At 41.0% G+C, this 27,559-nt stretch overlaps 3 protein-coding genes across 5 annotated transcripts; 2 read left to right on the top strand and 1 right to left on the bottom strand.

Annotated features, from left to right (window-relative positions):
- The first annotated feature begins 1,003 nt into the window (after positions 1 to 1,003).
- LOC111221763 (metabotropic glutamate receptor 6-like) lies at positions 1,004 to 13,681 on the top strand. Its single transcript, XM_022745312.1, has 10 exons — positions 1,004 to 1,567; positions 5,173 to 5,389; positions 6,703 to 6,838; positions 6,996 to 7,150; positions 7,493 to 7,633; positions 7,731 to 7,931; positions 8,683 to 8,822; positions 10,138 to 10,761; positions 10,839 to 11,150; positions 13,366 to 13,681. Exons 1-10 carry the CDS (start codon positions 1,031 to 1,033, stop codon positions 13,603 to 13,605), a joined length of 2,703 nt encoding a protein of 900 aa, XP_022601033.1. The 5' UTR covers positions 1,004 to 1,030; the 3' UTR covers positions 13,606 to 13,681.
- A 425-nt stretch (positions 13,682 to 14,106) lies between these two features.
- traip (TRAF interacting protein) lies at positions 14,107 to 20,142 on the bottom strand. 2 transcript variants are annotated; one of them, XM_022745325.1, is made up of 16 exons: positions 19,988 to 20,142; positions 19,252 to 19,369; positions 19,111 to 19,168; positions 18,912 to 18,998; positions 18,703 to 18,742; positions 18,491 to 18,618; positions 18,301 to 18,395; positions 17,846 to 17,959; positions 17,617 to 17,704; positions 17,434 to 17,523; positions 17,260 to 17,348; positions 16,999 to 17,154; positions 16,822 to 16,867; positions 16,635 to 16,739; positions 16,497 to 16,547; positions 14,107 to 15,784 (listed from the first exon to the last, which is right to left on the bottom strand). In XM_022745325.1, exons 2-16 carry the CDS (start codon positions 19,347 to 19,349, stop codon positions 15,677 to 15,679), a joined length of 1,353 nt encoding a protein of 450 aa, XP_022601046.1. In that variant the 5' UTR covers positions 19,350 to 19,369; positions 19,988 to 20,142; the 3' UTR covers positions 14,107 to 15,676. The 2 variants fall into 2 exon arrangements, with proteins under 2 accessions (XP_022601046.1, XP_022601045.1); XM_022745324.1 differs by lacking the exon at positions 19,988 to 20,142 and adding an exon at positions 19,613 to 19,739.
- Positions 20,143 to 20,596: 454 nt separating this feature from the next.
- On the top strand, positions 20,597 to 26,479 carry mon1a (MON1 homolog A, secretory trafficking associated). 2 transcript variants are annotated; one of them, XM_022745322.1, is made up of 6 exons: positions 20,597 to 20,724; positions 21,219 to 21,370; positions 23,411 to 23,794; positions 23,911 to 24,676; positions 24,895 to 25,042; positions 26,064 to 26,479. In XM_022745322.1, the coding sequence occupies exons 2-6, from the start codon at positions 21,247 to 21,249 to the stop codon at positions 26,202 to 26,204; spliced, it is 1,563 nt and encodes a 520-aa protein (XP_022601043.1). In that variant the 5' UTR covers positions 20,597 to 20,724; positions 21,219 to 21,246; the 3' UTR covers positions 26,205 to 26,479. The 2 variants fall into 2 exon arrangements, with proteins under 2 accessions (XP_022601043.1, XP_022601042.1); XM_022745321.1 differs by having other exon boundaries at positions 21,191 to 21,370.
- The last annotated feature ends 1,080 nt before the right edge of the window (positions 26,480 to 27,559 follow it).

The following is a 27,559-nucleotide window of genomic DNA, read 5'->3' as shown; positions in this document are numbered from 1 at the left end:
GGATATAGTATTTAAAATTTAAAATAAAAGAAATATTTAAGAAGGCAAACTAATATTATTAGATTTAATTCATTTTAGGCATTCGGATTCAATACTTACAGTTTGAAGTTCCCTCTTAATAAATATGTGCTTGCGTCCAAATTCTGCCTGGAAATGTTAAATATACTTGCACTCTTGATAATGACATTTTTACATTTGGTTGAGCTCAGTTGATTACTGTGGATTTTGTCAATGATCCTCATGCAGATATAATTAACCTGCTCCAGCTTTTGGAGCATGAAATCCTGCAAAGGTTCAGTTGATGTTTTCTGTTTTGCAAAATTTATAGTGTTTTCCATAATTGGCTCTCAGCTCTCTTTGATAAAAGCTTCCAGTATTCACTCTGTGTCATCCTGCAGGCTGCCTAAAATCTTCTCCTCAGCCACAGCTTTTTTAAAGTGTGCATATATGTATAGCTTTATATTTAGTCTTTTCTTATGGTTTCTTGCTTCTGCTTTGATTCACCACAATAGATAGATAGTTTTAAAAAGAAACCCACTGCATCTGTACACTCTGTTACCTATGGGAATTATTCTCAAGTCAATACGACTTCACCAGCTCCACAGACCCATTGGCAGGTCTACTATTACAATATCATGTTATGCATGGAGGCAAAGGTCAAACCAGAATAAACCTTTTAAAGGATGGAAGAGATGCAAAGACTTTTAGATTTTTCTTTCACGATCAAACTAATTTATTGTTTTATACCTTCAGTGGTGTGGCAGACCAAACAAAAATACAAAAATGAAATGTGATGTGGTCAAAAATTGTGGAAAACATGTTTTATCTGACTTTAAAACTTAAACTTAAAGGGATATTGAAGGAAAGGTTCAAGCATTCTTCTTCTCAGTAAAGACAGAGACTACAGATATGATAGTAATTTATGATGAGAAGATGATCAGACCCTAAAGCCTCCTTCTGTAACTGTCCCATAGGTGTCAAAGGTAGAGGGAGTGGCCTGGTGCTGTCAGTACCTCTGCTGGTCATCATCATGACATCAGAGGTCCCATCATCCCATCAGTGCTCCTGGCTCGGTTCACTATCCGGATACAGAACATGGTCTGGGCTGCTGTGGGTGCTTCTGGTGGGTATCAGCCCGGGCTCATGGGCCCAGCAGGGCACCCAGCCCCAGTCCATCAAAATCGAGGGCGACATCACCCTGGGCGGGTTGTTCCCGGTGCACTCTCGAGGACCTGCCGGGGTGCCCTGCGGGGAGATCAAGAGAGAAAAGGGGATCCACCGACTGGAGGCCATGCTGTATGCCTTGGACCAGATCAACAGTGACCCAGACCTGCTGCCTAACATCACTCTGGGGGCCCGGATCCTGGACACCTGCTCCAGAGACACCTACGCCCTGGAGCAGTCGCTCACTTTTGTCCAGGCCCTCATCCAGAAGGACAACTCAGATGTTCGCTGCTCAAATGGAGAGCCTCCCATCATCCCCAAACCAGAGAGGGTGGTCGGGGTGATCGGGGCATCTGGCAGCTCGGTGTCCATCATGGTGGCCAATGTGCTCAGACTGTTCGCGGTGAGCTTTCTTTCATTAACTCTCTTCATTAAACACTGAAAGGGCAAAATATTTGGGACAGTTCCTCTTTTCAGTAAAGTAAGCTGATGAGGTGAAAGCTATTATCCCCTCACTGCTTTCTCTTTTTTAATCTATCCACAAAGGAGGAAAGAGGAACATGTGTAGAGCTGTGGTTCCCAACCTGGGGATCGGGATCACTCAGTGGGCCCTAAGATAATTCTGAGAAGTCCCAAAGATGATAAAAGGGATAGTAACTTAAAAACAAACAAACAAACAAACAAACCAACAAAAAAAAACTAATTACGTTAATGTTTTCTGACTTTTATTTTCTTTGAAATACTGCTTTCACATCGTCAGAGCTCAGAATTTAAAAAGGAAGAATCACTTTTTGGTTAATATCTGAACACGTCCACACTAAGGCCACACAGTAACATCTGATTAGCTGACAAAAAAGACTAGGAATCACTGAGCAAGAGAAAGATCTACAAGCTGACTGTCAACTGAGACTGTGCCAAAGTGGGTGGGGCTATCAATAATATGTCCTTAATATTTTGTATGTTCAGTGTGTCATCACATTTTAGTGGTATCAGAAAGAATGCACACATTTAAAATTGATTTATGGCTCAAAATAGAAAAACTTCTATTTTTTTTCACTGAATTCTGTCTGAAATCTGTTTGTTTCTACTGTTAAATTAGCTCACTACAGATCTAGATACAATGCACAGGTCCACACGTGCCTTATTCATTTTACTGTAAGTCCACTCTTAAATGATGAATGGGGACATTGATCATCATTACATTTTATTATTTATTATCTATTTCTGCAGCATGAACTTGGTTACGTTTAGTTGCAGTTCAGTTATTGATTTTACAAACCATATTTAATAACATCATTTCACTCTTGTTGGATACTTGGATTGATAATATTGGACATAACATTATATTGCTGCTGTACTGACACATTCAACCTGATATGATTTCGAAACAAGTCATTTAAAAAGACTATGAATAGTTTGGATGAGCTCTTGTATTGATGGAAGGCACACTTCACGGGATTGTGAGTCCATTGTCATGAAGGCTAATCCATGTGATGCGTTCGGTGTACAGTTATTTTTTAAACAGATGATTTACCTTTAATAATTGATTACACTGCTTACAGCGATGAAGGGACATCGAGGCTGTGTAAATCCCACATTATGCCATGTTCTCATCGACTTACCGACATAGCCTGCCAGAAATCTAGAAATGTCTAAAAATAAACACCAGCCTGAGTCAAAGTGGCCAAATTTGTTTTAAGTAAATATTTTATTTCTACTTGCCTGGACGTCACTTGTTGCAGCATTCTGTATATGAGGATGTTGAGTTGAGAGCCAAGGAGGGGCAGCTTGTATACAGGGCAGATGTTAACTACAGAATTATAGATCCCAACCTCCACTAAGCCCCTCTCAGCAGCTCAGGACCCTGGGCTGAAAATAGAGCATCAGGGCAGCAGGATGACATTGGTTCTAGGATAACAGCAAGTTGTGGCCGGTGTGGAGTAGATTTAGCTAAATGGTGTGTTTCCTCCTACTGCCCATATGTGCTGCTCTCCGGACTGCGGATGCTTCTAGACCGTCCGTTCACTATACATTGAACATCTGCTCTTAGCCAGAGCAGGAGATGTTTCAGCATCTTTCACTGACACTGTTATTACTTCGCTTTTGCAGTTATTGACCAATACCTCAAGGTTACTTTATTTAGTCAATAGTTTATCTCTAAAGCAATTTATTTGCTTTAGTTTTTATCTTTATTTTTCCACATATGAGCTTGTTCAGTAACAAGACTCATCCAGTTCCTTTTTTCTACAAAGCTTGCAGTGTTGAAATTATTAATTAATCAATTAGTTGATTGACAGATTATTAGTCAAGCTTCTTAAATGTGAGAATTTGCTGCTTTTCTGAAGAAGGCTGTCGGGAATTATAATGGAAATTTTGTAGTATTGTTTTCTCTTTTTTTTTTTTTTTTAATTTTATAGCCTAAGCCATTAATGGATTAATCAAAAAGGTACTCAATAGATTAACTGAGCGTGAAAATAGTCGTTAATAATTGCAGCCTAATGATCCCTTTAATTTTGTATCATCCAATATTTCAATGCACTGTTCATAATTCCAATTAACTGCAACTGCAGACTGTACAGTTGAACCTCATTTTCTCAAACCTTAATCACTTGAGTTTGCAATAATGTAATAAGAATATATTAATCATGAAATAACTGATGTGTTAATTCAGCTTTCCTGAACCTCTTTGAATGCATGAACATTTGATCATATTCTAGTGACTCATTTTTGAGGATCATAAAAAAAATACATGCATCTAAAATCTCTTTATCTTGTGCACTAGCAGAAGTCTATTCAGTGCTTAGTATGTTAGTATGCAAGTTTATATCAGTGCTAATCTACATTCACATTTTCTTGGCTTGACTCCATGAGCGATTCCAATCATTTACTGAATGTGAGAAGATTTCAGCAGGAGTGGACGGCAACAGGATACTTCCTGTGTTACTGATACGGCTCATTGATTTTAGTGAAGTGATTTGGTGCAGATGTTTCTGTGGGATTAATTTGGAGAGGATTACGTGTTGTCTTGTTCATTACAAAATTTGTATGCAAACATTTGAACAACTTTGCTGACACAGACTCCTCTGGACACTGATGGCACATATCTCCCAGTGGACTTGTTGGTTTACATACAGCTGTAGAAGACCTCTGGTGGTTTGGAGAAAGTTCACTCCTGGTTGAAGACGTGCCCTGTAACATGGAGGATGTCCAGTAAATTTGATCTTGATGGGGTTAACACAGAGCAGCAAATTTAAGCTGCATGTGGCAATCAGAATTAAATATATTGTATGGCTTACAGCTGAGAAATGCTAACCTTTTTCTAGTCTCTTGATCTCTGTCTCTCCCTCTGTGCTTAACGTAATTTGACTAAAACCCCTATAATCCTTCCAGATAATCTGTGAAATGGTTCTCTCGCTCCTCTCTCCTTCTCCCTTCACTACCCCTTGTGTCTACCTTTTTCTCCTCGTCCCTTCCAGAGGGCCCAACGTTAAGCCACGCTGGGGGACCGGCATTAGCAGGGTCAGGGTTGAGATTGGCGACATAAACTGTGTCATTAAAGAAGTAGCACACCAGTAAATTAATCTTCTCATCCATTTTTTTCCCAAACAAATGCTTTTACAGCTGTGGTTCCTACCATCTGTATTTCACTGTGGCGTCGGCTATATCCTCAGCACAAACCAGCTCTGGGCAGATCACACTGTGAAGTTGCCTCAATTCTGAGAATTACCGAGGACACGGGCTGTTCAAGAGATGAACTCTCTCTATGATAGTCCAATTTTGGGATTTTAATGCACTACAACTTGTCAGTATTAATGTGGTAGGCCTCCATTAGACACTGCTAAGGTTTTGTCTGTGAGTAAGTGGTGCATCATCCTCTGACATGGTTCACTGCCTCCTCTTGTCATTCCTTTTACCTTTGGATTAACTATTGGCCTAATAATCAGCGCTGTTCATGTTTTCCACTTGACCCGACTCTTTCGTCACCACTGACCCATCCCTGTGTCTCAGATCCCACAGATCAGCTACGCCTCCACTGCCCCGGAGCTGAGCGACAACAGTCGCTACGAGTTCTTCTCCCGTGTGGTGCCTCCTGATTCCTACCAGGCCCAGGCCATGGTGGACATTGTCAAAGCCATGGGCTGGAACTATGTCTCCACGCTGGCCTCCGAGGGCAACTATGGAGAGAGCGGCGTTGATGCCTTCCTCCAGATATCCAGAGAAGCAGGTGTGTGCCTGGCTGTGTGGATGTGAATTCACTGCTCAGACAATGAGGGATTACTCATACCAAACCATGTTGTCCTCGCTCATTAAAAGACAGAAATAGGACGGAAAAATCCTTTAATACACAAGGACTAACAGGGCAAAGAGAAGTCAGCACATCATATGGGTTTAAAAGCTCAAATGATGTGATGTGGGTTCAGTCCTCATACTATCAAAATTTCCTACACACACTGTACATCAATTACTGACAATGCAAGACAGTTCACTACTGTACCAGCATGTTGTTAGTCACTGTGGTGATGTGGTTCGGTCCCCCTCTTTGGTCCAGGCTGAAATATCGCAACAACTATTGGATGTATTACCATGAGGTTCTGTACATTCATGGTCCATATCTCAATGTGTCCATTGAAATGAGCATTTAGCCCAAAGCATCACGAGCTGGGTTTCCATTGTAGTTTTGTGCAACACAAAGGAGATTTTTCTTTGAAAACACAAATTGTGAGTGGTCTGTGTTTCCATTGACTGATGTAATGTGAATAAAGCTGATTTTTTTTCTCTGAACACTGAACATTGGTGACAGCGGCATCTGCCTCTCGGTTGGAACTGGCTCTCTGGGGCATGATACAACAGGCACCAAAACTTGAATGCGAAAAAAATGTTTCCATTTCAATTCTGTAAAATATTGTTTTGTTGAATTGTCTGATAAGCCACCTCATGCGAGTGTGACCATTTTTTTGCGAAAATTGGGAGTTTTTGTGTTTTTAAGTTGTGCAATTTCAAATTTCAGTGCATTAAGCAGGTTAATGGAAATGCACCTACTGTATCATAGTGCAACCTCACAAAGCTGCCAGCGTGGAAGTAGACTCTTAGATTCGTATTAATATTTATTATACCTGGTTCATGGAATTTTTTTGTAATTTTAACATGTTTTGTGGCTTAACTCTGGTGATCTACATCGACACTAACACGACTAAGACTCTACATGCTGGCACAGCGGCACTTTGATCAAAATGCTAACATTTATCTAACATGCTAACATGGTCATAATAACAATGCTGTTGTTAGGAAGATATAATGTCAAACATGTTCATCTTAGTTTAGCATGTTAGCATGTGGAACATGAATATCTAAGTTTATGTAATAGCATCATATTGCTAATCACCCTTTTGGTAATCTATAGCATATATTTTCAGGTTTCAGTTATGATACTGATTATTAGAAGTATTATATACAGCACATAGTTAATTTGTTTTGCAGTAAGGGAAGAAAGCAGGTATATACTGTAATGCCAACATATGTCCAATGTTTCTGACACAGGAGGGCTGTGTATTGCCCAGTCCATAAAGATTCCCAGAGAGCCCAAACCAGGGGAGTTTGAGAAAATCATCAAGAGACTCATGGAAACCTCTAATGCTCGTGGGGTCATCATCTTTGCCAATGAGGACGACATCAAGTGAGTCAAACTCTGCTCCACACCTCCCTGGACAGAGGAAAACAGACAAACTTTTTTATATTTAATTGTCAAGTCTGCTGTTTGACAATCCCACTTGACCACCAGCAGAGGAGTGAAGTAGAAAATGTGTGATTAACTATATTCTGACCTCTTCCAGGCGGGTGTTGCAGACTGCCAAAAAGGCCAACCTGACAGGGCACTTCCTGTTTGTTGGCTCCGACAGCTGGGGTGCCAAAAACTCCCCGATTCAAGACCAGGAGGACGTGGCTGAGGGCGCTGTCACCATCCTCCCAAAAAGAGCCTCTATTGATGGTAGGGCAATTTATAAAATCAGATTAGTCCATCTAACTCAGACCAGCTGGATGCAATAGGAATATCTACAATAGCCTGGGACATGTGACGTTGACAGATGAGTCTAATACCAATGACGGAAATAAAGGAAATGAATGATTGATAAGTCTGATAGTGATATTTCCACTCTGCCACTAAAGATTGAGTAAACTGAGTCATAGCCATATTTCATTGTGCAAAAATGAGATTTTTTTTCAGCACAGTATGTTTATTGATAGTCCACCATATCAGTCAGAGTGCTGTTATTTCAAAGAATGTGACATTTCCATGAAACATGAAACTCTGGTTTGTGAAACAATTCAGGGTTTGACCAATACTTCACTTCGAGATCTCTGGAAAACAACAGGAGAAACATGTGGTTTGCAGAATTCTGGGAGGACGACTTCAAGTGCAAACTAACTCGCCCTGGTATAAAATATGAAGCTGGTAGAAGAAAATGTACAGGTATGATACAGTTTACCATATGGGGAAGACCTCGAAAATTTCAAATATTTTCTGTGTGAGCAGTTTTGCCTTGTGTGACACTTTTGTCATCTGTCAGGGGATGAAAGAATCAGTCGAGACTCTCAGTATGAACAGGAGGGCAAGGTGCAGTTTGTGATTGACGCTGTGTACGCCATGGCCCACGCCTTACACAGCATGCACCTGGACCTCTGTGCTGGCTACATGGGTGTTTGTGAGAAGATGGACCCTGTCGAAGGACGAATGCTCCTACAATACATTCGTTCTGTCAACTTCAATGGTGAGCTTCCAACATTCAATCTGTGATTTTTCTCATGTAATGTGATGATTTAGATCGAACTAGGTGAGAAACCCTCCGCTACAGGAGATCTGTGCTGGCAAAACCTTTGCTTATTCACTGCTGCTCTTCAGAGGGTTTGAAAAGCAGCAAACTTAGAAAAGAAAAACAGTGGAGGGGAGGTTAGCTTGAAGACAGGAGCCTGGAGATGTTTCTGCAAATGTACCTAGCTACAGAACACAACACATTTCTTCAAAGCACGTCCCGTCCCTAGGGCTGCCTCCTTGCTCTTCCCTTTACACAATGCTCTGGCTTTTCATCCTCTCCCTTCATAAAAAAGTAAGTCTGAAAAAAGGAAAAATAGTGTTCTATGAAAGCATCCTATTTACTGTTCTCCTCTTGCTGGATGACCTTGGCTTCTATGGAAGATTTCCTGATTGAGCGCCTGCAGGGACCTGAGGGCGCCTGAGAGGAACATCACGTTAGGGCAACAGAGCAGAGTGCACTGAAAGACTGTACGCGTGGAGGAAAGCCTTCACTAAAGAGCATCCTGCACTCAGTTTTCACATGATTGCACAAGACTGGAGAAAGTAAACACAAGCTGTTTTCAACAGTGTGTGGGTGTTTTCCTTGCCACAAAAGATGGGGTTGCATATCTCCAGCTTAGAGAGCTTGAATTACTTGTCTACTCTGACTCACTGTATTGCTTTATTGATAGTGCCCATGTCATTAAAACTCTGTCTCTATCAAACAGGCAGCGCAGGAACTGGAGTGATGTTCAATGAGAATGGAGATGCTCCTGGTCGGTATGACATCTTCCAGTACCAACTGTCCAATGTCAGCAACCCTGGCTACAAGCTTATCGGCCAATGGACAAACCACCTCCGACTCAATGTAAATACTTGTTTTTGGTCTATTTGAGTGAAACATGAACTTCACTTGGAATTTTGAAAAAAGTGACTTTCTTGCACATAGTTAAATGAGATTGGTACCACTCTCATCTTAGTATAAAGACTGGAAACAGGAGGAAACAGCTTGGCTCTGTCCAAAGGTAAGAAAATCTGCCTTCCAGCACCTTTGAAGCTCAGTAATTCAAGTGATAGTTTGGGTAATCTGATGTGGGGTTGTGTGATGTACTTATCTATTGTCAGTGTGTTACCTTCAGTCGATTCGGATCGGCGCGCTGTCAGTTTAGAGAAGCAGCCGGGAGCACCGGCACAAAAGCTTAGTGATATACTGCTGTGGACATAGCCAACCGCAAAAAACGTGTTTTAGTCACTTTAAAAAAATACCCATAGAAAAAAAAAGCCAATACCAGTTGAAGAAAACAGTTGAGAAAATGTGGTTCAAAGTGGTGAAAATATTTTTTAAAAATTGTTTGCACTTTAACTAATATTGGCTTTTTCAGTGGGGATTTTTCTTAAAAGTGGCTAAAACACGTTTTTTGTGGCTGGCTCCGTCCACATCACTCAGCTTCTGTGCCAGTACTCCCGCCTGCTTCTCCAAACTGGCCACGTGCCAATCAATAATACACTGACTAGACTAGATAACTACCTCTAGATAAGTACCTCATACAACCCCACGTCAATTAACCTGAATCACTTTAACATGTTATATCTTGCGTATTAATGTGTACAAAAACCAAAGTGTAAAAAAGTCATATTTTGAGGATTATGTGCCAGACTATATCTTGGCCAGTCACAGCATCTTCTTGGAATTAGCGAGAGGAAGACTAACATTAACCTTGTTTCCAGCCTTAATGTTAAAACCAGCTAAGATGGCTCTTGCTACATAGTAAGCATATGGACACGATCATAGTATTGATCCTCTTCGCTAACTCTTGGTAAGAAAACAAGAAAGTGTACATTTTTACACCTTGGTTTTTGTATGCATTAAACAAACATAGTATGACATGTTAATCAATGAGTTTTAGAGCTGTTAGCAGGCAGATTTTGTTGCCTTTGGCGAAAGCCAGGTCAGATTGATCTTGAGAGTGGTATCAATATGCTCAGCTAACTCTCGACAAGAAGACAAATGTGTATCTCCCAAAATGTCAATCTATGCCTGTAAATCATTGATTTACTATGTTCCTTCTCACAGATTGTGGTTCATCTAATGGCAGCAGTTTTTACCCTTTTAAAGAGTCTTAGCTTATGCTGTACTTCAAGTAAAATAAGATAATGCTTGTGCGTTTGTATGTCCACCTTAGCCTGAGGAGATGCAGTGGTCAGGTGGTGACCGAAAAATCCCAGAGTCAGTGTGCAGTTTCCCCTGCGAGTCTGGTGAGAGGAAGAAGATGGTGAAGGGAGTTCCCTGCTGCTGGCACTGTGAGCTCTGTGACGGCTACCAGTATCTTCTGGACGAGTTCAGCTGTGACATGTGCCCCTTTGACATGAGGCCCTTAAAGAACCGCACGGGCTGCCGACCCACGCCCATCATCAAGTTAGAGTGGAGCTCTCCATGGGCCATCATCCCCGTCTTCCTGGCCATCCTTGGGATCCTGGCCACCACCGGAGTCATCGCCACCTTCATCCGCTTCAACGACACCCCCATTGTCCGGGCCTCCGGCAGAGAGCTCAGCTACGTGCTGCTGACAGGCATCTTTCTTATCTACCTCATCACCTTCCTCATGATAGCTGAGCCCAGTGTGGCTGTCTGCGCCTTCCGCAGGTTACTGCTGGGGCTCGGTATGTGCATCAGCTATTCTGCCATGCTCACCAAGACCAACCGAATCTACCGCATCTTCGAACAGGGCAAGAAGTCGGTCACGCCCCCAAAATTCATCAGTCCTACCTCTCAGCTGATTATCACCTTTATACTCATCTCAGTGCAGGTAAGTGTGCATATCTGTCCATCACATAGATCGTCACCTAGATCCTTTGTAGCACTGTAACCCTGCTTTCTCCGCAGTTACTCGGGGTGTTCATCTGGTTTGGTGTGATGCCCCCTCACACCATCATCGACTACGAGGAGCAGAAGCCTCCAAACCCAGAGTTTGCTCGTGGAGTCCTCAAGTGTGACATGTCCGACCTGTCCCTCATCTTATGCCTGAGCTACAGTATTGTTCTGATGATCACCTGCACGGTTTATGCCATCAAGAGCAGAGGAGTTCCTGAGACCTTCAATGAGGCGAAGCCCATTGGCTTCACCATGTACACGACCTGCATCATCTGGCTGGCCTTCGTACCCATCTTCTTTGGCACAGCGCAGTCGACTGAGAAGGTGGGGAATTTTACCTTTTCACAGGCTTCACTGGTTCTGCTACTGGGATCGTCTTTCAGAGTCTTTAAAACGACTCTGAGTGACAATCTCAGGTTAACTTACTTGATTGTTCAGACCTGGACCTGAAAGAGCTCAAAATAATGGGAGGTTCAAACACCTACACTTCCATGAAAACTGGGCAAACTCTTTCTGCTGATGAAGGCCATGTGACAATCACGCTGGACCCTGAGTTGACATTGTTTTGTGCTGGGCTGCAACTAACGATTATTATCATTCTTGATTAATCTGCCAATTATTGTCTCAATAATCTTTTTGTTCAGTCTGTAAAATGTTGACCACTGTCTCTCACAATTGCCTTAAGTTCAAGTGACGTCCTCATGTTGCTTATTCTGTCACTGCAGCAGACTCAGATATTCAGTTTACTCTACATTAGAAAAATCAAACAGATTATTTAAATATGAAAAAAATATGCAGATTAATTTTCTGTCAATTACTAAATTGGTTTTATCATGGTATTAACTAATATTAAAACTGGCCACTAAAAAGAGGGATACATAAAAACATATTTATCAACTAATTTAATTTGAAGACGAAAAAAAAAACTTATGGAACAAATGTGTCCAATAATAAATAAATCAAAAATATATTGAATATGTTGAGGCACTTGACAGTGCTGTTTTTAAAAGAGAAATAATGAGTTGAATTCACAAGTAAAATAATTGTTCAGTTTTTGAAACACTGGACATTTTGGTTTATCCTCTGTGTACTGTATGAGTGACTCTGGAGTTGTGTTGTTCAAACCTTACCTTACTCCTTACCTACATTACTGCTATGGGATATAACATGTATGTTAGTAATTAAATTTTGCATTCAATAATGATTTAATGTGATTAAATCCGTGTGTTTGTAGAGGTGTTTGTCACAACATTCATTTTGTTTTAAATGAGATGAATCAAATTATGCAATACAGAATCAGATACACTAATAGTAAGAGAGTAAATGAATCCCTCAGTTTGAGTTTGTTACCTGTCATATCATATTTGCTTCCTGCTGTACTCAGGACATCCTGCCTCCACTGTAGTTGGACTTTAATTTAGCTTGTGGGCTATTTTTTCTGCCATCACAAAGTACGAGACTGTTGGGGCGAATATTTAAGAAATAGAGATACGCTTTGACTAATAGAGAGCCGTATTATGAATCAGCCAGGCTGAAACAATTAAAGCCCGAGGTACTTTCAAAGTCTTTTCACCTCCTCCGAATGGAAAAGAAGTGAATTAAGAAAAGGGAGCGAAGAAAAAGAAAGGAGGTCAGATGAGCCGAGGGACAGTAAGGACCCCTCGTAGACCAATTCAGCCATCCCATTCAATTAATCATCACTTAGAAAAAGAGCTAAATATAGACTCTAACTTTTGTCTGGCTCACGAAAATAGTGGCTTGTATCTTCCCATCCTCCCATCATGTGTAGGACCACGTGTAGGAGGAGGTGATTTACCTGCTCCGCGTCTGTATTTACATATGGGGGAACCATTGACTTGATACCAAGCCAGTTTCTCTGCTCGCCTCGGGCCAAGCACATAAATACAATCCACTTAACTTCTAAGTCACCACAGCTCCTTATAGAAAATGGAGACGTCTCTGAGAGGGACCGATAAAAAGCAAGATGATAAAAGGAATTGTTTTATATGGACACCAGCCTGGGAGATGGCAGGATGTGCTGCTGCTGTGGATAGTGTACAATTTATGACTTATTCATGGCACAAATATATCTTATTTATGGCACGTATGGCTTGACTTATTTATGACCTGTACAGTTTGCTTGAATAATGAGTTCATAATTTATTGTGAGGCAGATCTCAGAAGAAGTCACTTCTCATTATTACTGTTGGATTTGCAATAGTAGGAAGAGCAGTGAAGAGTAGACGTGGTCAAAGCCCATAAATAGATCCTCCTTTCCTGACTACATATACCAGGTCATAAATCATTCATCAGGGGAAAAACACTGCCTCCTGTGCTTTGAGATGAAAACCGTAAAGACTGCGTTGTGACAACCTATGAGATTAAATATAGTGCATTTTATTTAACCTGTGCATGGCGATAAAATCAATTAACTGCACACTGATGGATGGAAATTTGCTGAAATGAATCAATAGTCCAGTAGTAAAAACCACAGCCGTGTGTAAAGCAATTCCTCTGACCTGCCGTGTCTCTGTTGCAGATGTTCATCCAGACCACCACCCTGACAGTGTCCATGAGCCTGAGCGCCACCGTGTCCCTGGGCATGCTCTACATCCCCAAAGTGTACGTCATCATCTTCCACCCGGAGCAGAACGTCCAGAAGAGAAAGCGCAGCTTCAAAGCCGTGGTGCAGGCAGCCACTGTGACCACGCAACTGTCCCAGAAGTCCAGCGACAAGCAGAATGGAGAGTCCAAGATCGAGCCGGACAGATCACAGTGAAACGACACAAAACGCGTCCATGTTTCATCACATCACGTTGACAAGCTCACAATGATCTGGTTGATGATGAGTGAAAAATCTGCGTTTACTCTTGTTGTTGGCTGGATTTGTTTTTCTTCTTCTCCCCCTTCACTATGGATTTGAACACCAGCAAAGACGTTCCTGGTTTCTTTTCACACTTATTTAGATTTCTCAGAACTGCTAAACCTGGAATGAAGCACAGAAATGCTCACCCTTAAAATGAACAACTTTTTAGTACACTTAAACAAGGAGTGGAAGGATGCTGAGCCATCCTGAATGGAATGCAAGTAATTTTTTTTTTGTTTTTTGTAACAACCACCACATATACACCTCAGACTGACGAAGAGGCATTGTTAGTTTTAACTCTCCCTGGGAAATGCTGTTTAGGAAAAAATAAGTTAAGCTTAAATGGCGACCTTTGCCCTACAGGAAGATGTACATGTATGTGGAATCCCTCGGGATCGATGAAACGTTGTTGTTTACTGGCTCCAAAAGCACTGCATGGATTGTGTGTTTTATGTGTACATGAATGTTTTGAAATATTGTTTGTATGGGGTATCGTGACTTTTGCCTCCGATTGCACTGAAGGGAAGTAGCTTTTAAAATGCACCACCACCATGTCCTGTTACTATTTCTGATAAACTCTTCTGGGAATGTAGAATTGATCACTTAACTGTAAGCACTCGCAGCAGAATCATTCAATATCCACTCTCTAATACAACAAAGCTTTTTTATTTAAATTAGTGTTATGAATACAATCATTATGGTACAAACTGATTTTCACTGTGGAAACTGGAAATTCACAGGTAAAAACAGGATACAAGTGATTGTGAACAGGCAATTAATTTTTTTCTGGTACTTATATTTTTCCACAGTGGAAAACAATGTTTGGCATTTCCCCATATTGTTTGTCAAACTATCAAGCAAGTGTGCTTGAAGGCCAGTTTGTATGGCAGCAAGCCAAAAGTCACAGACGAGCCGCTGTTACGTTCATGCATGGGAACCTCGTCAGAAAGTTTCACTGCATCAGTTGTATTTGATCTTGTGCTATGAAAGCTTCTCTATCACAACAAATTCTCATTTCTGCAAACATTATCTGATATTTAGCCTGAGGTAACTCCCAAAATTAACAAGTGCAGTGTACTTTTTGTTACTTGATCACAATGTACAACTCAGGTTTTACTGAAGGTGTTTTGACCAATGTCTTTCTTGAGGATTACCTTCTGTACTGGCGCAGCCTTTTAAAGTACAAATGGATTCAGCGGTCACCACGTGCAGTGCATCTCCCTTCACAGTGCAGGATGGCTGTGAGATTCATGTCCTCATGTGAGAAAAGAGTTTGCACTGCCCTCTGCAGGAGAGCACACCTCAGTGAAATGTTTGTGAATAAAAGCACAGTCAAGAGGGAATTGTTTGTAGACCCCACACAAACCTTAATAAAAGAAAATATTGTTTATTATTTGAGTTGGTTTTACATCTGGCAGGACCATTAAAACTAAAAATATCTACATCTTATCTACATGTTGGTGTTCATGAAGACCGGTTTTAAATATGTGTGAAAAATAACTGACTATTTTTCCAAGAATAGAAAATAAATGCGTCTGTGACAATGAAGGACATAATACAGAGCAGTGTCATTTGAAGGGTCTGCAAATAAGTCGATAAGACACCCACATAAAAACTATAAGAAAATACTCCAAAGCAAATGCTGGGTGAGACACAGTCTCCACATACAAATTCACAACACACACACACACACACACACACACACACACACACACACAAACAAACAAACAAACACACACAATGTTAAAATGTGCAGCAGGTTTGAGGATGTCACCAAAGCTCCAACTGCCAAGCTCAGCATCAGCTGTCAGGTGTTTGGTCAGTTACTGCTTCTAAATGAAGTTATATCAAAAAGTCCTGTTTGGTGCCGAGTGGCAGAACCGCTGCCAGGCTGGTTCTCTGTGCCGCAGTAGCACCAACATGTCACGTCACATGCAGCATCCTGACCTCTGACTCCTCTTCCGGGGGCAGGAGAGGTTGAACTTCACTCGAGGAAGCTGTCCAGAGTGAGGCGAGTTGCAATCTTGGGTGGAGGTCTGGTTACCTTCTTCCTTTTTGCTTTCATCAGTGGGCGAATCTCCGATAAAGGAGACTGGAGTGCTTGGTTATGGAATGATGCAGTCAAGTTTACACTGATGTTATTTTCACTTCTGTCCTTCACTGTTTCCATTACTATCCTCTGGGACCTAAAAATGTCTAAAACTAATATCCAAATGCATTTTTGTTTAAAGCTACATTATTTTTGTGACAAGTTTTGTGAAGTTCACAAAGTTAAAAATATTGACATATCAATTTATAGAGTTGTTATGGGACAGAGCAACATAAACATTCATTTTAAACTATGTTTCTTGCTACCTGACAAACGTACTCTAAATCCACTATTCATTTATCTTTAAACCCCATTTTGACCTTCACCAACTCCAGAGAGAATATTTAACTTTAGCTGCTAAATTTACCACCAGGTTCACCAGCTATTTGCTACCTGTGGCTGTTCTTCTAAAGCTTCTAAAAATGAGATAAGATAAGAGCACAGTTGAGAGCCAAAAACCAAAACAATACAGTAAAAGATGCTCATTCTTAGTGCAGCTTTAAATTGTGCTGAATGATAGGTTCGAACGTCCTCAGGCTTATGTACAATGCTGTTTCAGTCCACCATAAAGACACTTTTTAATATTCTACTAAAAGTATGTCCTAACTTAGTACAGATGGGTATTAAACACTACCCCATTAAAAAACTATTATCAAAGATAAAAGTACTTCAAATAAAGAAACATAAATATTCCACATCGCAGACAAAAGGATACAGGTTGGAAGAATTTAGTCCGTCCTCCTAATCCATCATAACCAGTTCTCACCTGAAACGAGTAACATTTTCTTTCATCACACCACTGAAGGACAACTGGTATAATAAAACCTGCAGCAGATGCTTGTGCAGTACATACAGCTCCAGGCTTCCTCTGAGGGTCCAACATGCTACCAAAAGTCTTCTTTCTGAAGAGAAGGGAGTTCCTCATAAATGGATCCATGGATCCATCCTCATCTTGAGCCTGAGGTATAAAAAAATATATATATTTAATGATACACACACCAGATTTAGAAATTGACCATTAGTGACTTTCAAAACCCTACCTTGGATAAAGATGAACTCTTCACATTGTGTTTGGACATGGACATTCTGAAAAATAAAGCATTTTACATACAAATGTACTATACAACCCCACAATATAAAAGACACACTATGTTATTAACAAGTGCCTCACATGTCACCAACCTAAGCTTCTCACACACGAATGACATAAAACTTACGCCGGAGGGTCAACACGCATCTTCTTGGATGGGACCTGGGTCGGTCTCTTGGCCACATCATCCGGTGTAGTGATGTCATAGGTCATATTTAGGTCAATGTCCTGGCTATCTGCAGGCTGGTGGAGGCGAGGCTGCTTCAGCTCCAATGGGGCTGGGCTGACAAGTGAGAAGATAAACGTCATCAGTAAATCGCACGGCTTATGTTTTCATGAAAATCTATTGCGTGAGGAGATTTCAGTCCAATGGCTCGGTGAAACACACCTTTCGAACACGAGCCGACTGAGGGTTTCGTTTGTCCGTGTCGGCGTGCTCAGAGTCTTCTGAAGGAACTCCACTTTCTTCTTCAGACTCTGTTGAAAGATGTGCATGTAGGCATTATAACAAATGATTTCTATTATCATAAAATATGAAGGAAATTCGGTGGAACGTGCTTACAGAGATTTCTTTGTCAGCATTGGCCAGATCATTCTGCAGAGACTTCATGTCCTCTTTGGTCTGATTCACCTCCACTGAGGCTTTTTGTAACTGCAAATGACACACACACGACACACAAAAACTTTAGAAATCTAGAGTTTTCTTATTTATTACTCATTCCACTGGATGCAGATTAGTCACTACCTTGTTGTTTGAGGAGAGCACTTCTCTCTTCAGCTTCTCACACATGTCATTCGTAGACTTCAGGCTACCTTTTAGATTATCATACTCTCTGAAAGAAGGAGGGGAGAAGATGAATGTAGAGTCATTGATGACAGGGAAACTGCATTCATTAGGACTGAAGCTCGAAATGATGGAGTGAGAAAATGAGCTGTCGTTTCGTCACGCCATCAACAGAAATTGGGCTCCTTACTTTTTGAGAGAAATGCAGTAAATGGAGAGCTGCTCCACTGCCGCCTGACTGACACCCATATCTGTGATCATGGACTCCACCTCTGCTCTCTGACCCTGTAACAACACGTCCAGGCTGGGGACAAACCAGCAGTGTCAGTACACAGTATGAGTATGACTTTCTCTTACAATGAAAGAAGACACAGTACTATGCAGATCTTGCTAGCTGAGAGAAATTACAAATTCTGTCCTTGCTTGTGTATCCAAATTACTAATAGCGATTTTTTTTCCAAACCACTCCCCACTCCAAATTCAACTTAAATTAAGCTCGTAGGCATATCCAAAAATACTATCATACTTTACAATAGAGGTATTTAAGACCATCTAAAACATTTTTGACACTTGCAGCATAGTCAATGTTGTGATTATTAAAATGTGGCCCTAGAGACCTAAATATATTTATGTGACTGCAGATACCTTTCAAAAGTTTTCATTTTGATCCTGAGTCTCCGGGCCTCCTCCTTGGCAGCATGAACATCATTCTGTTGTGTCTCCAAGTATGTCATCTGTTTCTGTGAGGATCAAAGACTTTAAAAATAAATAATTACAAAGACAGTATGAGTCTTTATAGACAATGGGTTTATGCAATGAAGGACAGTCAGCATACCCTGAGAGCAGAGCAGAGCATCTCCTTTTCCATAATCTCTTTCCGCACGCTGTCCAGGTCTCTCTTTTGCTTGTCGACAGTCTCCCTCAAACTGTCCACCACTTTCTGTTTGTCCCGCCAGTCTCGCTCTACAAATTGAGCAGGTGGATATTTAACTAATGCTGCCTAATTTCAACAATCAAGCACCATCATAGTTCAACATAGTTTCTTACCTTTGGAGCTTAAAAGCACCTTCATTCGATCAAGCTCATTCTAGGGAAGTGAGAAACACAGCCAGAGAAAAAACACTATGACACCAAGTCCAGATGATGTAATGGCAAGAAGGACTATCTTTGTCTTGGGCACTTTTTCTTAAACAATTTTGCACTAAAAAGCTGAAAACAGACAGTGATATATTGTGTAGCTGTTGTAAGTTTGGTACCTGCAAGCTTTCCGGGTCCGCTGTGGCCTCCTCCTCCTCTCCACCAATGTCAAAGTACAGCTTGCAGATAATGTGTCTGGTGCTGACCTACACACAGAGCACAACAGTACTTAGGTCCATGTCTTTCCACTACATGACAAGTAGGTTCAGTCTGGGCTAGAGGAAGTTTGGTGATGTTTGGAAAAGTAAGTTACTGTACCTGTTTCCTACACTGTGGACAGGTTTTTGTGGGGGCCGTCTGAAACCACTGGAGAAGACTGAGAGCAGAGAAGGGGAATGATTATAAAACGTGTCAGAAATATGAGTGTTTATGAAGTCTTGACTTTCTATATTAGGTTACCATTCATAGTGGAAAGTGTGTCCGCAGTGGATGGCAGCAACATCTTTCGAGTGATCGAAGAAATCGGAGCAAATTGTACAGTATGCACGGATAGGCATCTTGATGTCCCAAGGATCACCTGTAACGAATACAGAAACTCGTATTAAATAAACTACCTACTTACCGCATAAACACTGTTCTACGCTATCTAACCATACATGTGTTTGTAACGTTACATAAACGTGCTTGGCTACAGCGGTAAAACGGTAAATAACACGTTAGTGGCCCGTAACATTCAGCTATGCTGGTTAGCTAAATGTAATGCTAACATTAGCCTTATCACCAGTTGCCATACCTGGACCTCTACTCTGGTCATACTTACCAAACGAAGACGTTAAGTTACTGCGCAGTCCTTTGTCATAAAGTGAAACATCCCTGATATCTGTAATATTTCATTTTGACCTAGTTAATGTGATATTCTGGGAAATAACCTCGCTAGCTAACATAAACTCGCTAACTTGTTTCCCGGCTGTATGTTCAAACACAAGCCCCGCCCCTGACGCTGCGTTCAAGTGCAGCCACGATACCGCTTGACAGGTTTGTAATTATAAACACTTCCTTGTATTTAAAAATTACACTTTAAGGGATTTTGATGGTACATGTTTTTCAAAAGGGAAACAAAGACTTTTAATTAAAACTAATCACTGTGGACCAGAGTTATCTATCCTCTTAACCTCTTTTATTAAGTGTGCCCTACCTTCAGCCTTGTTAAGATGCTCTCCCTTTGCTGCTCCCTTAAGGTGTCCTCACTCTGCCCACTTCTGGGTGCACTGCTTAAAGGTGTCATCCTTTAAACACTCTAAAGCTGTTTTCTGGAAGAGAACTTCATATCCCAGTTCCTACTTCCGCAGCCGAACAGGGCATAATGCTGCGTTCACTACGATGGTAAACTCAGAAAACTTCTGAGTGGGAACGTCCGAGTTCGGAAACCTGGCGTTCACATGACCAACTCGGTCAACAATAGATGCCCGCAATAACAATAACCAATCATGTTAATATCATGAAGCTCGAGTAGACTAGTGGGCTAATATCAATTATTACAACGGCCTTTGCAAAAACTTAACTTCGATAATTTGTTAAGAATGTAGATATATCACATACTATAGTAAATGACTTGTTAAGTGTAATTAATTAGCATTTGTAACTGTCGCACCAGTCAGTTGTAGTTCTTATCACCTCAAGTCAGATAAATTGGGGACCTGAATTTCTGAACGAGCATCCGAGAAAAAAATCAATCCTGTTCTTGAGTTCAAATACCGGTATTTTTTTTCCTAGTCGGAGCCTGTATTTTCCAACTTCCCGACGTGTCTTGAATGCAGCATTATGTTGACTAGCAAGAAGAAGTACTCCTGTCTTGTCTCTGCTAGTTAGCTAGCTGCAGTAACTGTGACAATCGAGTTGTGGAGCACAATGAGACAACTCCAGAAATGAAAGGTAATCATCTTGAAATAATTTAAGGAGAGCTCTGTGTCAGGATAAAGGCGGTTAATGCAGACATAACTAGCTTCAGATGCTGTTGATTGTCTGCTAAAGTTAGCAATGAAAGTAGCCTTTGAAGTTCTGCATAGATGTCAGACGTGTCTCTGAGACTGGGGGGTGTGGAAAAAGAAAAGAGATACGATTTTATTTTTTAAAAATGGAGGAGATAGGCATGGAAAAGAAATGTAACACTCTCAGGAGGCTCTTATTTTGTTTTCTGATTTAGTTTCACAACAGCCACTGCATGTAGCAACAAGACTGAGACGGCATTAGCCCTGAAGCTTGTCTGAAAATAAAAGGGGTTAAAGTTAGACCATAAAATCTGAATAATGGTGGTCATGCCACAGTAATAGTACATCACAACCAGCGTGATCTTTAATCATAGCGTCAGTCATGAAGCTGTTAACCTTTGGCCCCATAGCTCTCTGTCTGTATGTCTGTCCTCTCAGGTGTGTGTCCCTGCCCTCAGTAGCAGTGATGGACGGAGAAGCCCAAAGGGCGGCTGTGTCATGGGAGAATGGCACTCTGGCTCCTGTGGACCGCCTTCGCTCCGAAAGGGCAGACAGCCCCACACCAGGTCTGGTGGAAGGAACTGAACCAGGTGAGGCTGGTCCACACTCAGCACTATCTGCAGATAGTCAGTGTAACTTTCCAAAGCACAAATGTACTAAAATTGTGTTGTATGTGAGCTCTCACTTCCAGGCAGATTCCCCCTATAGTTCTGGTACCAAGTAAATCCCAGTAATTAACAGCTAACAATGGGATTTTTACCAGCATTTGTTCCTTCTCATATTTCAAAGACTGTAGGTGTGTGTGGACATTCACGGCTTTAGATAAGTGGGTGAATGAATTAATGTAATTTAATTTAAGTGTCATTCTATTTTGTGGCCCATCCCTCATGGGACTAAATTTAAAAAAAACATCAAACATGCTTACAGTACACAGGGATAACGTTTACAGTACACGAGTCAAACGTTGTCCATGTGAACTGATCATGCATCAGTCCATGGATAAGAGCCACTGTCACGAATCCGTGTCATTGATACAGAACTGAACTTTCGGTTACTTCCTCATTTTGGATCTGATGGCACTACACAGCAAAATGTAGGTTCTAAGATTGCAGCTTGGATCAACCATTTAAAAAAAAAAAATAGAAACAAAAAATCTTTGCAGTGGCCAATGCCTGAAATAATATAGATTTTCAATGGATTCATAATTGTACCATGACAAGAGCATGCTTAAAGCACCAGAGTAACACTATTCTGTAACTTCCCTCATAGGTGAAAAGTGTTCCACAAGTAGACATCCTGTGGTCCAGTAGTTGCTAGGCAACACATGGGTACAATAACCAGAATGACTTGTTTTTATTTTGTGAAGAAACTGTTTTTGAATTAAGAAGTTCTCCATTTTGTGTGTGTGTGTGTGTGTGAGAGAGTGAGAGAGCGCGTGAGAGATGGTATGAATACACACATCCTGTCTGTCTAAAGAGGTGTTCACAATAATTTAATCACAATAATGTGCCTTCTGTATTCTCCATGTCACTCAAACAGCCATTTTGTTGTTGCTGTCAAACTTGGATTTTATGAATTGACAGGGAACACTCATTTAATAGACTAGACTGTAATAATAGTATTTTCTAAGTTTATGTGATTAAAAACTTAACACATTAGGAATATCTTGCCACACCAAACAGCATAGGAAGGAAACGCTGCCATATTCTCTCACATGAACTGTAATAATACAGACATCTGCTGCACGCCTGCAGCAGCTTATATCTGTCTCATCCAGCTTTAACAAATCCAACTCTGACTGGAGAAATGATGTAACTTTGTCCGGATTTGCTCTTTCCAGTCCAGAGATAAACAGGATGTTTTTGCAGTGTTATCTGACTGACTCATTACCACACTTGTGCTATTCTTCTTCTACTTTCTCTCTTTTAAATTAAATAAGCTATGACCAGAGGTTGTTAATTTGTGACTGCTCTGAATGGAATGAATAGAATAGAATTACCAGACCAAATCAAACATTTTTTTGGTTTTAAAGTATAAAATCATATCTTGCACGACGAGACTTGGCATAATACAAGAATCCAAATCATCTTCCATCTTTTTCAGCCAGCTTTTTTGGCTGACAGTCGCTCAGTTCCAGACTGTGTCACCCACTGCATGGAAGACAGTCCTGGATGGTTCCCACTGAAAAGCTCAGGGAAGTGTATGAGTGGTGATCTCAGTGGAGGCGGGGTGATTTACCAGATGTGCATTTGCCAAACCAACCAGATTGTGTTCACACAAGTCTTTTCTCTTGTGAAAGGAAAAATATTGTTTACAAAGTTTACATTTGTGTTGCTTGTTGAAGTTTGTTGTTGATGAGTGTGAAGAAGACATCGCACTTAAAAACAGACTCGTTTTCATGCACTATTTTTTACTTTTACGAGCTTCCCTGAGCTTTTGTTTGACACTGTCTCCCGTGCAGTGGATGAGACAGTCCTGAGTGTTGCTATGCCAACAGATTCAAAACCAAAAAAAACAAACAACAAAAAAAACTGCCTCCAACAGGTTGTTATTGTTTTATGAACTTACTTATTCATTCCTTACACATCCATGCATCATACTGACAAACCATCTGACCATCATTAATGCAGGTGCCGGTCAGAAGAGTGCCATGTTCGTCCATGCGCAGTCTTTTGAGGATCTGACTGCAGAGACTGAAGAAGTGGCTCAGAGGGACGCTGAACTGGACAAGTCAGAAGGAGAGTGTACAGACGAGCTCAAGGTTCTGGTGGGCGAGAAAACCATAGAGGAGCAACGCAACAGCATTTCATCGGAGACCAGGTCTAAGGAGGAGGATGTGTCCAGCGAGGCGTGGAGGAGCCACAGAAAACATGTGTTTGTGCTGAGCGAGGCTGGAAAGCCCATCTACACCCGCTATGGCACAGAGGAGGCTCTGTCCAGCACCATGGGGGTGATGATGGCCCTCGTGTCCTTCGTAGAGGCCGAGAAGAACATCATCCGCTCCATCCATGCAGGTCAGAATATACTTTGAATCTGACATTGGTTTCCTAAGTAAAAATATATGGGTCAAAAGTGCATTTAATGAAATCTGTTGAATCCATGTAACCTCTGTGAACATGTTTTGCATCAGATGGCTGTAAAGTGGTTTTCCTCACTAAGAGCCCTCTGGTCCTGGTGGGCGTGTCTCGGACCTGTCAGTCAGACAAGGAGCTGCTGCGGGAGCTGCAGTACATCTACTATCAGATCGTCAGCTTGCTCACGCTCACTCAGCTCAACCACATCTTCCAACACAAGCAGAACTACGACCTGCGCCGCCTTCTGGCCGGCTCCGAGTATCTCACCGACAACCTGCTGCATCGGCTGGACCGAGACCCAGGCCTGCTCCTCAGCGCTGTCACCTGCCTGCCTCTGGCCAGCTCCTCCAGGGATGTGGTCTCATCAAGCCTGCAGGCCGCTAAAGCCAAAAACCTGGTGTTCTCCATCCTGCTGGCGGGGGACCGGCTTGTTACCCTGGTGAGAAAAAAGGACCAGTTCCTGCACCACATAGACTTGCACCTAGTCTTCAACCTCGTCGGCTCCTCTTCGTCCTTCCGAGAGGGTGAAGGCTGGACGCCGATCTGCCTGCCAAAGTTTAACACTGCGGGATTTTTCCACGCTCACATTTCTTACCTGGAGCCTGCGTCCGAGCTCTGCCTCATCCTGGTCTCAACAGACAGAGAGGACTTTTTTAACATGTCCGACTGCAAGCAACGGTTCCTGGAGAGGCTGAGTAAGCGCAGTGCCTACCAGGCTCTGAAAGAGGCGCTTAAATGTCCCAGTTACTCTGTGGCGCAGGTCGGCATCCCAGAGCTCAGGCACTTCCTGTACAAATCAAAGAGCTCGGGGTTGTACACCAGGTGAGTGGGATGTCTGCTGAAAGATTTTAACAGTTACACTAGTGTTGGAATTTATTTAATAGTCTTTTTACATCAAGAAATAAACCAACAGTGGCAATAAGAATGACCACACAAACACACGTTGACATTATTTTCTTTAACTTCTGGCCTCTGTTTGAGTCTTTATCAGTGCAAATCTTCAGGTGTTGAACAAGATGCTCTTCTTTCTCTCCCTCCAGTCCAGAGTTTCCTGCGGTGTACCAGTCTGACGAGGAGCAGGAGAGGCTGATGGGTTTGTACCAGGACCTTCACAGCTGCTTGCACCATCCAACCAGACCTCTCCGTTCCTTCTACCGCTGTGGTGAAACTGAAAACCTGCTGGCGTGGGTAAGCGTTATGAGATGTGATGCTTTTGTAGTCTTTTAAAGTGTTTTACAATTTCTCATTTTTCATAATAGAATCTCAGTTTTTTCAAAACTCGTTAACACAAACTGCCATGTACCTAATTTTCTTTCAAATCTCGCATGGCACATGACACGAGATCAGGAAGTACGATGTTTATCAGAGCATCTCACCATCTTCATCACTGAATTTTTAATCATTGATACACGTTGAAATAAAATGGCCATAATCAATAAAAGCTGTCAAAACGAAATCACTTCTCATCCAAACTGTGTACAGTCGTCAGGTTGTTAATATTATGCAAACAGCAGTAGGATATATATTTTATTATAATTATGATATATATTTTATGCAGAAATCAGCAATTGAAATGATGTAGAATAAGAATTATGTTTTTTTTATAATGAAATCCTTCAATCATGTGAACAGATGAAAGTGATTGTGACTGTACTTTACTGTATAAAGTTTCTTTTTATTCAAGACTTCAGACATTAGATATTTCAACCTCTTGTTTGTTTATTAATCTAAAATCTTGTAAAGCAATCCTGTTATGCAGGAGAGCGTAAAATATGAAACCACACCCACCTCAGTATTGTGCAGCATTTTGACTATAATCAAGAGGAAGGAAACTGCATTTCCCCCTTTTTTTCATCCCTTGTTCTTCAGCAGTGATGGTGAAAGGATTTCCATTCATGTTGCAATATTACACACGAGGTTAATGTTGTTATAGTAAGGAGAAATATTTACAAAACATGCTGCATTGATTCAGTGAATGTCGGTTAACACTTAGTGTTAAGCATTGAAACTTAAGAGGTGGCCGTTTTCTGAGGACAAAACGTGTGACATTGAGTGATTTGCATGTAAAGATAACATTTTGTGTTTTAAAGGTAAGCTTGAAGCAGTTTGGCACTTTTGCACATTGAAACTGAGCCAAAGCAAAATACTGCAGTATGACTTTGAAGTGCCTCATGATGCCACTCGTCTCGCTCTCCCTTCTCTCCTGCAGGTGACAAGCGGCTTCGAGCTCTACCTCTGCTTCAGTCCACTGGCGACCAAGGCCTTGGCGGTCTCTGCTGTCAACAAACTGCTGAAGTGGATCAGGAAGGAGGAGGATCGTCTCTTCATCCTGAGTCCTCTCACATACTGAGCCCTCGCTGCTGGCTGACCGGCCTCCTGGAACAAAAAGAGTTATCCCTGAACTGAACGCCGCCTGGCCCGGTGCTGTACCAGCTTCTGTGGATGAAGCAGTCGTCAGTTCAGTGTCCACATACTGTATGATTGTCAAAGCTATGCATTTCTTGCTAATGGGTTCCTCTGATCTAATTCACAGATTTGTGATGAAGTAGATTGTGCAATGACGTTAAATTAAAGCTGTATTTTAGCTGGCTAGATTTAAAAAAAAAAAAAAAAAAAAATGATTTGGATAACAGCAACAGATGGAAGCAGCATCAGCACCAATACACAAACATAACACAAACACTTGGTGTCTGTTTGCTGCTGAGGTTGTTTCATAAATAATTGTTTTACTGTATTTACCTATTATGCCTCTCAGATTAAGAAAAATGCTGTCTTTTTTTTTATGCTATCAACTCTTTAAAAAACTCTTAACAATCAAGAATAAAATTTTAATTTAAAACTGGAAACTTGCAGAACAATGTATTATTATAAGACTTATGTCAAAACATGGCTAACACTCCTGTTGTGTTTTCACTTTACATGATGACCAAGAACTGCACAAACCATCGTCATTTTACCTCTATGCACTTTCTTTATGCAAACGGCACTCTAAGAAATGTGATCATGAGTCTATATAACATGTTTACTGCTGTCAATTTTTGTGTCAACATGTATTGTTCATGTCAGTATCATGGAAGTCTATTCATGTACTAGTGTCTATTAGCATTTTCCTTAGATATTCCATTTACCATAATATGCAAACTAATACCAAGGAAAGTGTTGTATCATTTGTTTTTTATACCTGTGTATAGTCGTAAAGGTTCATTATGTCTCATGGGCTTTGCTTAAGGAATCTAATGTTGCCACATCTGCCTCCACGAATCATGCCTTAACTAATGATCATTGTGCAACTCAAAAATGATTATATATAAATAAATGATTAGTAATAAAAAAGACTCTGTATCATGCTTGATTCTAACATTAGTCAGAGTCAGTATTTATTATTGACTTTTATCCCCTACAGAAATGTAATATATGACATAAATCCCTATATCAAAAGTGATGGTGCCATATATGTCACCTATAAGGGGTTATATATTATTATCACATATACATCCTCTGGATTTATTAAGATATAAGTTTAGAATATATATGAAATACCCATAGTAAAATATTGTTGCAATTATAATAATGGTATATGTGTATATATATATATATATATATATATAAAATATATTTATGATGACTTATGGTATAACATGTTGTGACCATATATATATACTGTATATAATATCAACATATACTGACAGGGTGGAGATATATTTA

This window comes from Seriola dumerili, unplaced genomic scaffold (assembly GCF_002260705.1).
Source record: "Seriola dumerili isolate Sdu_G_001 unplaced genomic scaffold, Sdu_1.0 BDQW01000088.1, whole genome shotgun sequence".
In the NCBI taxonomy this organism is placed as follows: Eukaryota; Metazoa; Chordata; class Actinopteri; order Carangiformes; family Carangidae; genus Seriola; species Seriola dumerili.
Note: the sequence above shows the minus strand (reverse complement) of the source record. Positions and strands in the feature narration are given on the sequence as shown.